Raw genomic sequence first — 10,465 nt, forward strand, 5'->3', positions numbered from 1 at the left:
GTTTCTCGTTTGCAGTTACTATTAGTTACATAGGTTACATAAGATTTGTGATTGTAAAATTTAAATTTAATAATGTTTAAACTGCTTATTCCATTGCATTTCTCGATGCCGCAAAAATATTGATGTCATTGATCACACATACTTAAATGACAAAAAAAGAAAAAAAATCATAAGATGGGATTTGAACATGCTATTAACATCATTAAGGATTAATTTCCAAATGTTTAATTTATTTCATCAAGCTCATTTCATTTAAATTCATTGCCTTACCAATACCTGAATTTTGATTTTATTCCACAGTGGTTTAAACATTGAGGTGTCTAATCTCCATGCCTATTTGTCCACTTGGCTTTATCGTATGCCCCATATTAGGTATTTGTGCCCCCTGTCAATGCAGTGGCAGCCACCGACACCGTCTTCGAGGGGCGAGCTCCACCGATGCTAACCAGATTAAGATTCACGTCGCCCTAGAAGCCGTGAGCTGCCTTTCAGTGGTCGTCTGGAGTATTGGTAAAACAATAGAATACGTCTGGTGACTATGTGATCGTCAATTTCCTTCCTTATTTGGTTCGGAACAACCCGGCTAAATTCATGCACAATATTCTTGTCATTCAGATTAAATATTCTGAACTGTCCTCATTTGAAGGATGACATACAGGTAGTAAATATATGGTTTCAGTCCAGGAAGCTCGTTCCAATAGAAACTACGGAGTACTTCACCACTTACCTTACCAATTCTCTGTCTTGGCTATCATTGGGTCAATAAGGGACGGCAGTTAACTCTGGTTGTATACATAGTGGTAAAGTGTTGACCTTACAGGGATTTTCACTGCCTCGTGATGGCTTGGTGTTGTGTGTTGTCCTTAGGTTAGTTAGGTTTCAGTAGTTCTAAGTTCTAGGGGACTGATGAGCATAGATGTTAAGTCCCATAGTGCTCAGAGCCATTTGAACCATTCTTTTTTTTTGTTAACCTTACAAGCGGAAAAGTAGATTCGTTTTCCGTTCTCATCTGGCTGGAGACATTTTTTTTCACCTCTTCTGTGAAAAAACCACTAGCAAGACATCGAAAATCTGTAAAGAAGACCTAAGACAACATTTTTACCGTTACCGTGGTTCTGTAGTCAGTTGATCTAAAGGTGAAAAACTTGCTGAACTGTTCACTTCTTGGTGTCTGCTTTTTGTACTTTTGTCATTTGTACTGACATTATTGTGGCACTGAAATATTTGTTAACTCAATTTTGTTATGTATCTACGTTTTCATACTTTCTTGGTTGTCCTGTAACGCTACTTCAGTGTGAATGTCGACTGAATGCAGAGACAGACCGTTTCGATGCCGAAACTGATGATTGGTGGAATTTGGGGTACTTTGTTTTATTAAAAAAGTCCTTCCTGATAACGTTATCATAATAAGTTTTAAGTTTTAAGTAATTTGTATTGGTACTGTACATTCTAAATAGCGTTTTCTCGCTAGTTTATTGAACACATCTATAGACGATATGTTGGTAGCTGTTCTTGCAAGTTATGATGTGTTATTAGCCGGTACAACTGTGCAGTTGCGCTTAACACTGAGGTGAGCGAGATTGCAAAGTTTGTCACCGACTGCACCAACCACTTTCAGCTGGAGGCTGACATGATCATTGATTAAAATATCAAAGGGTTTCAGCTGTTTACGTGGATTACGTTCCATATACGGTTCATTAGCTTAAAAAAATGTATATCTTTACTGAAACATCGACGAAGTGTTATTTGTCGACCTGTAGTTCAAAACGATTAGCTATAAAAATGAATAATCTCACTGCACCTACAATTAACTGGTTGCAGTTATTTCAAGAGCCAAAAGTGTATCAAAAGAGCATTTCTACATAGGTAATAAAAGCTAAAAAGTGTGGTAACTCTGACAATAAAAGATAGATATTGGTACATGTCTGCGCTTGCGATGCTAGCGTGGTCAAGCGTCTGAACATTCTGTTCTTGTATTATACACTCCTGGAAATGGAAAAAAGAACACATTGACACCGGTGTGTCAGACCCACCATACTTGCTCCGGACACTGCGAGAGGGCTGTACAAGCAATGATCACACGCACGGCATAGCGGACACACCAGGAACCGCGGTGTTGGCCGTCGAATGGCGCTAGCTGCGCAGCATTTGTGCACCGCCGCCGTCAGTGTCAGCCAGTTTGCCGTGGCATACGGAGCTCCATCGCAGTCTTTTAACACTGGTAGCATGCCGCGACAGCGTGGACGTGAACCGTATGTGCAGTTGACGGACTTTGAGCGAGGGCGTATAGTGGGCATGCGGGAGGCCGGGTGGACGTACCGCCGAATTGCTCAACACGTGGGGCCTGAGGTGTCCACAGTACATCGATGTTGTCGCCAGTGGTCGGCGGAAGGTGCACGTGCCCGTCGACCTGGGACCGGACCGCAGTGACGCACGGACGCACGCCAAGACCGTAGGATCCTACGCAGTGCCGTAGGGGACCGCACCGCCACTTCCCAGCAAATTAGGGACACTGTTGCTCCTGGGGTATCGGCGAGGACCATTCGCAACCGTCTCCATGAAGCTGGGCTACGGTCCCGCACACCGTTAGGCCGTCTTCCGCTCACGCACCAACATCGTGCAGCCCGCCTCCAGTGGTGTCGCGACAGGCGTGAATGGAAGGACGAATGGAGACGTGTCGTCTTCAGTGATGAGAGTCACTTCTGCCTTGTTGCCAATGATGGTGGTATGCGTGTTTGGCGCCGCGCATGTGAGCGCCACAATCAGGACTGCATACGACCGAGGCACACAGGGCCAACACCCGGCATCATGGTGTGGGGAGCGATCTCCTACACTGGCCGTACACCTCTGGTGATCATCGAGGGAACACTGAATAGTGCACGGTACATCCAAACCGTCATCGAACCCATCGTTCTACCATTCCTAGACCGGCAAGGGAACTTGCTGTTCCAACAGGAGAATGCATGTCCGCATGTATCCCGTGCCACCCAACGTGCTCTAGAAGGTGTAAGTCAACTACCCTGGCCAGCAAGATCTCCTGATCTGTCCCCCATTCACCATGTTTGGGACTGGATGAAGCGTCGTCTCACGCGGTGTGCACGTCCAGCACGAACGCTGGTCCAACTGAGGCGCCAGGTGGAAATGGCATGGCAAGCCGTTCCACAGGACTACATCCAGCATCTCTACGATCGTCTCCATGGGAGAATAGCAGCCTGCATTGCTGCGAAAGGTGGATATACACTGTACTAGTGCCGACATTGTGCATGCTCTGTTGCCTGCGTCTATGTGCCTGTGGAACCGTCAGTGTGATCATGTGATGTATCTGACCCCAGGAATGTGTCAATAAAGTTTCCCCTTCCTGGGACAATGAATTCACGGTGTTCTTATTTCAATTTCCAGGAGTGTATACCTTCCCTACCACATCGTATTCTCTCTCGAACATTACCTCCACTTCGCGCGATAAGTCGAAGGCATCAGAAATCTACTGTAAGGCAGCCTTTGATACATTCTCCTTTAATGAAGATTCGACAGCCTCTTGAAAACCTCTTGAGCAAGGCTTATCCCCTTCCAAACCTTTCTTTGGCCTTCAGATTATTGTGGACACGACACACTATCATGAACACGAAAATCTAAGATCGTTCTCTGTATCAGTGAAATACAGGCAGGTTATCAGTTGGAAAAAAGAAGAACCATGGACAAAAGCTTAAAACACTGGGGTAAACCAACTACTGGAACGAAACTCATGAACGCATGAATGGTAATAGAACAACTGCACAACATTTATTCAGTTCCTATAAATGGACTAGCGTCCAGTTGGTAAGTTACTTCAGTATGCACCACTTTTACTAAGGCTGTCCGTCATCTAGAAACATATTTCAGCGCTAATAAGCCCCTCTCCAATATGTTATCGAAAATTCAGTTTGTTTTCAATCACGTTTGCTGCTCACTTCCTAATTACACAGTCTGACAAAAAAAAAAAAAGAATCATTCAGAGGGAGAGGCGGAAACGGAACTAAAAAGCTTGAGAGGTTACGCGATATTAGTTCAGTGATTACAAAATCGTGTCAGCCGTACAGAGAACTTGGCAGGAAGAGCCCACTTATCAGTATGACGCTGCTCTTTCTCTAGGTTGCATACATGTGCTGAGTCTGCTGGAGAGGATGTCATAAAGCCGTTGTGCCCTCTCCTGAGACAAGCTGGACCACGACTGCCATAGCTGGTTCTTGATGTCCTCGATACTGGTAATGGAAGTTGATGTCCGAGATTTTCCCCCACATTTCTACCGGGGACAGATCTGTGGATCTTGCTGGCCGCACGAACGCCTCAGTTTTGCGCAGAGAGTACTTGGAGACACGTACCATATGTGAAAGAGTACCACCATGGGGCTACCCATTGGCAGTCGCCTTTTCTAGGCCCTCTCAACCGCAGCTTTCCCACAAGGAAAAATTTGCTGCACTCGGCACCATATTTCTTAATTGAGTTCCATAGACTCCGCACAATGCAACTGTAACATCAGCAAGGGCATTGGCCAACCTTAGATGACAGTTACCTGGAAAGCTCGTGCGATAGAAAATATCTTCCTAAAAGACCCACTTCATCTGGAGTCTACTTCTGGCCGATATGTAGCGAATTTCCTCGTTACCGACAACTTTGTTTGCCATACAGTAAAATGAGGTGCAACACTTTCACATATTATTATGCTGTCACGATTTATAACACTGCCTTTCTTTTAGATGACGTTGTCTCAAACCTTCCAGATTTGTTTTATTTTGTTACCCTTTGTTGAGAATAGGCGTCACAATGATAGAGCTTACAGTGTTTGCACCCCTTTTGCAAAGACATGGAAGTGTAATATTCCTTGTATAGTCGTTGCTATTCGCAACAGGATTAACGAACCTGTTCCAGAGCGAGAGGCTGGTCTACTCCGCTTTCAGCAGCGGCTGGGTCGATGGTGACGCTCGTTTCAAACGTAGCATGGTCATCTTCATGATGGTTACTGTGCGTCCGGTGGCGATAACGGTGGGCAAGACGTGTAAGCTGTCCAAGCAGATGTTGCTTCAGGTGAGTCAAGAACTAACGTAGATCTAGTAAAAACTGTCGATTACAGCTGTTTACAGCGAAATTACTGATACGGTGAATAGTAACACTTGTTATAGCTGAACGCGATGCGGACCATCAGCGGAAGAAAAGACGCCGAGTGTGTATAATTCGTGGAAACTGCATGGCAGCACTGGTCATAGGCACCATATTAGTTAGTGCGTCAAAGGGGTAGTACACTGCCGGAAAAGCCTTAGTTACACCTGGAAAGACGGTGTAGATTTTGCTCCGATGACGTCTTATGCCACCTGGAGCATAGTAGACGTCGTCCGCCGACAGATTGCCTAATGGCATAACTACCAGAGCGCCATGTGTGTCTACTTTTTATAGGCAGTGCTCACATCCAGAAGGCTCTGTGTGGTGCAAATATGTGAAGCAGGCAAGCAATCATGCCACGCAGACGTGCCTCCTATTGCCAACTGAGCGAGTTTGGAGGGGGTCAGATTGTTGCCTTCCGAATAGTGGGATGGTCCTTTTGCAGAATTGCCTCATCTGTTGGACATGCAGCAACGACACCTGTAGACGAGGATCTAGACAGATGTCCGCCAGGAGCGCGGTATTGTTAGATCAGCAGTGCCAGGTCATACAGCTACCACAGCACAGAGAAGAGGGCTTCTAACCCCAGACGTGTCAACACGAACTGTTGCAAACCGATTGTTAGCAGTGGGACTAAGACACGCATACCTATAGCTGTCTTCCACTCACATCACGGGATCGACATACACAATTCCACTGGTGCCGTCAGAGGATCGCTTGGAAGATTGAATGGAGTGTTATGGTCTTCAGCGATGAAGGCAGATTCTGCCTTAACGCAGTCAATATCAATAGTATGGGGCCCCACCACGCCCACATCAATGTGGTGACGAAACAAAAAGTTCTACTGTCACCTACGTATAACACGCTAGTTTTCAAATTATGAGTCACAGGATGCTGGCTGTGATGTTGTCCATGCGTCTGGGTAGGATTACTCATTGACATGGTCCATCAGGAGACAGAAAGTGGACGAAAGCGATCGAAGGGGAGCGGTTTGTAAGGGCAGAGGGGAAAAAGTGCCAAGGCAATCGCTAAGGGAAAAAAACCTCTGCGACAATAGGACGAGCAGTAAGGGCAGTAGCGGCTTGCTAGCTACGACAGTGCATTGCAAGGTGTGGTTATGTTAGTGCGAGGTATCGTGCATCGTTACCTTTGTCGTTGCGGGTGCTCGTTGTAGGGCCTGCTGCAGCTGCTGCGCCCCTGCAACAGTTCAGGTCGTCATACATTAGTGGGTGATCGGTCATAGATCAGATCACGGTGTAGGGGGTGTGTGTGGCTGGTTTGCGTGCTGTGTACAGTACGGTTTCCCTGCTATTGCCTGGTTTTCGACGGATCGAGTAGCTATTTTGCAGGGCTTGCCAGTACTGTCGTGTTAGCGTGCTGTGGGCCATAGATGTTTAGCATCTTGCTAATAGTTCTTTGGTCTGTTATGTTTCCATCTATGGTTGTGGTCGTAGTTACCCAGAGAATGCACAAACGGGTTACTCGAGTGTCTCGTCATGTGGAGAGTTTTTGGAATACCTGCAAGATATTATCTAGCCTATATTCCCTGTGAAGATCCGCGTTGCGTGTATATCGCGGAGCATTGGGTATGATTCTGAGTACTTTGTTCTGTATGAGCTGCAGACGGTGTAGGCGTGTGGGCGCAGCGTATCCCCAGACGGGAGCCTTCACGCAAGTGATGTCGTTTACGCGTACGACGTAGACCTGATGAGCGCTGTCTCGTATAGTGCGATCGTCCAAGACGCTCTTGCCCCACCCACACATTATGGTATAGGGTGCGCTAATTTAGAACTCTTTGGTGTTTCTGGAAGGGACGCAAACCCGTGCTAAGTAGCGCTAGGTACATGCAGTATGTTGCTAGACACGATGTTTTGCCACTCTTGCAGCAACAAGTGTTGTTCCAGCAGGATAATACACACTGAAAGTGAAACTCAACGTGTTCTGCAAGGCATACAGCGACTTCACTGGCCAGCACGATCTCCAGACTTTCAGTCCAGAACTGCAGCATACAATGGGACGAGAAGCGCGCGACTCGTCAACCAACAGATCTTACAGAACTACGTGAACAGGTAGAGCAGGTGATGCATGACGTGGCCCAGGGTAGTATGCACCATCTGTACGACCTGTGGATGCCAAAGTCAGCTCCTGTATTGCCTACCGTGGAGGCTAAAACACGTACTGATGTGGGTGTTTCAACATGGATCGATAAGTGGTGCCTCAGAACCGGTTATGGTATTGATCCGTAAACGTAATAATTTCGTGTACTCCATATGTACTGTTGCAATAATGAATCTGAATTAATTGGAAACTTCTAAAATGGTGTACTAATTTTTTTCCGGTAGTGTAATTGTCACACTCACAGTAGATTGTTATCACTCATTCGCCGAAGAAACGGTGAAGTGGACACATCTACCTGTAAACGTGTAACGGTTCACCTCCTGAACTACTTCCACTCAAATCAGTACCGAACGGACTAACTACGGTCCCTACACGTTCGTAGAAATAGTAAACCTGACATCAGCAACATGCTGTGTATGAAACATTTCGATATTGTTTAAGTGCACATAGATGAGTTATTGATACAGTCACGTTCCAGTAAAATTTAGCAAATATAAATGGCTTAATTTAAAATTCCTAAATGTCCTCTAGCGTTTGAAGTGCACTTACCAGAGACAATCGTTTTCTTACTTGAAGGTTCTGGGTACGTTGGTGACATAAGTATGGTTTTAAGAAGGTTGAAAGCTTGTACCGTTTGTTTCGTAACGAACATAGATATAATAAAGACCAATTGTTTTTCGGGTTTCATGTATGAGTCACGTGATGATAGCAATATATCAATTAATTTGCTTTCTTTACAGGTCTTGAACGGAACGTATGGTTTATTGAATATGCTCTATCACGTGCATAGAAGCGAATGAAGCGGCACCGAAGAGACAAATTTGAAGAACACTCCGAGTACCCTGCCCATTTCAAGAAACCTGCAGAAAGAGTTGTACTGGCATAATTTAACGTTAACTATAAACAAAAAGCAAGCTTCTGTTAATAACAGATCGTAAAGCAAGTCTCTGTTGATAGATATCACTCAATCCTTGTATCATAGTCTTCTGAACTACTGATTAGGATTATTTAATTAATATGAAATCGAAGCATATGGTTCATATGTGAAATGTACACTGGAGCGCCAAAGAAACTGGTATAGGCATACGTATTCAAATACAGAGGTACGTAAAGAGGCAGAATAAGTCGCTGCAGTCGGCAACGCCTATATAAGATAAGTTTCTGGCGGAGATGTTAAATCGGTTATCAAGATTTCAGTGAGTTTGAACGTGGTACTATAGTCGGCGCACGAGCGATGGAACACAACATATCCGAGGTGGCGATGAACTTGGGTTTTCCCGTACGACAATTTCACGAGTGACCGTGAATATCAGGATTCCTGTAAAACATAAAATCTCCGATATCCCTTTGGCTGGAAAAAGATACTGTAAGAACGGGACGAACGACGACTCTAGAGAATCGTTCAGCTTGACAGAAGTGCAGCCCTTCGCCAAATTGCTGCAGATTTCAATGCAGGACCATCAACAAGTGTCAACGTGCGAACCATTCAACGAAACGTCATTGATATGGGCTTTCGGCGCCGAAGGCGCACTAGTGTACCTTTGATGGCTGCACGACAGAAAGCTTCATGCCTCGCGTGGGTGCGGCAACACCGACATTGGACTGTTGATGTCTGGAAGCGTGTTGCCTGGTCGGATGAGTCTCACTTCAGATTGTATTGAGTGGATAGACGTGTACCTCATGAATCCATGGACCCTGCACGTCAGCAGCGGACTGTTCAAGCTGGTGAAGGCTCTGTAGTGGTGTGGCGTGTGTGCAGTTGCAGTGATATGGGAACCCTGATACGTCTAGATACGAGTCTTGAGAGGTGACACGTAAGTATGCATCCTGTCTGATCACTTGCATCCATTGATGCCGATTGTCCATTCCAACAGATTGGAGCAATTTCTGTCCAGAATTGCTATAGAGTGTCTCCAGGAACAGTCTTCTGAGTTTAAACACTCCCTCGACATGAACATTATTTAGCATATCTGGGATGGCTTGCGACGTGCTGTTCAGAAGAGATCGCCGCCTACTCGTACTCTTACGCAATTATGGACAGCCCTGTAAGGTTCATTGTGCCATTTCCCTACAGCACTAATTCAGACGTCAGTCGAGTCCATTCTACGTAATGTTGCTACACTTCTGCGTGCCCGTAGCGGCCCTGCCTGATATTAGGCGGGTGTACCAGTTTCTTCGGCTCTTCTGTGTATTTCCGTATTATTTTACGTATTCTGCGTCCATAGGTATGTCATCGATATCTGTGTGTGAGGCAGTTAAAGTAACGAAAAGTTGCCTTTTCAGGAAATAGTTTCAAACACTGATGTTTCATAGAGGCATTAAGCAAGACGTAATTAGAAATCAGTGTTTTGTAAATATTTTCATTTTAGTATGTGTGCCTCTTTGGTTTGTAAAGCAGACCTACATGCGCGAAATATAAGCCAGGGAGACGAAGACCGCAATAACTGAAACTTCCTGAACGCTGACGGAATAGAAGGCGTGCATTCAACAGCCCTGCAAACTTTCGCCTCAGGTTTCGCAGTAAGGTAACTGAGAGTCTTCGTTTGGGGTAAAAATAGATGAATGGGTACTAATATATCCGAAAAAGCTCAGTCGTGTGTTAGAGAAATAACCAATAGTATGTACAACGTATATATTTGTGTTACCACGATGCTATCAACTGCATTAACGCCTTACGGAAATACAAATGTGCTGCAGTTCTGTGAGAAGATACGCAACTAAGCCCTTCGTGCGCTGCAGTTTGGGGCGCCGAAAGGTCAGACGAAATCCTACCTCAGCATCACCGTTCTGGTTGTGTTGTGTTTACAGTGTTCTGCAGCGTAGTTGTTCCGCACACTCTGCGACTGGAAGGAGCACGTAATAAAACACTTGGGTGTCACACCCCAACTATTTATCACGACCAGAGGAGACAACGTGTGCACGTTATTTCAGAACATAGCTCTAAAACACCAATAAGTACCAAATGGAATGGTTATGGTAAAACTGTGTTGTTGTTCTTGTTTTTAACCACAATGACAATGATTTGGGAGTATCGTTAATTTTCAGGCTACAGCGATGGTGTCCGAAAATGTGTGCTGATGCAAGTAATAGCAAAACAAATACTATGGAAGACAAGCGCTGAATGAGCGATGGATCAGCAGTGCGACAATTTCCTAGTAAAATAACAGAAATATTTAACCGGCGTTTGCTCGTGTCAGGGAAAGTTATAGTGCCT

At 45.3% G+C, this 10,465-nt stretch overlaps 1 protein-coding gene across 1 annotated transcript in view; it reads left to right on the forward strand.

Annotated features, from left to right (window-relative positions):
* The window catches only part of LOC126356315 (uncharacterized), a 92,527-nt gene extending 84,476 nt beyond the window's left edge, over positions 1–8,051 (forward strand). The window contains exons 6-7 of the mRNA XM_050007320.1: positions 4,906–5,061; positions 7,992–8,051. Coding sequence (XP_049863277.1) covers positions 4,906–5,061; positions 7,992–8,051 — 216 coding nt within the window. The remainder of the gene's footprint in view (positions 1–4,905; positions 5,062–7,991) is intronic.
* The last annotated feature ends 2,414 nt before the right edge of the window (positions 8,052–10,465 follow it).

The sequence above is a fragment of the Schistocerca gregaria genome, chromosome 1 (genome assembly GCF_023897955.1).
Source record: "Schistocerca gregaria isolate iqSchGreg1 chromosome 1, iqSchGreg1.2, whole genome shotgun sequence".
NCBI classification, from domain to species: domain Eukaryota; kingdom Metazoa; phylum Arthropoda; class Insecta; order Orthoptera; family Acrididae; genus Schistocerca; species Schistocerca gregaria.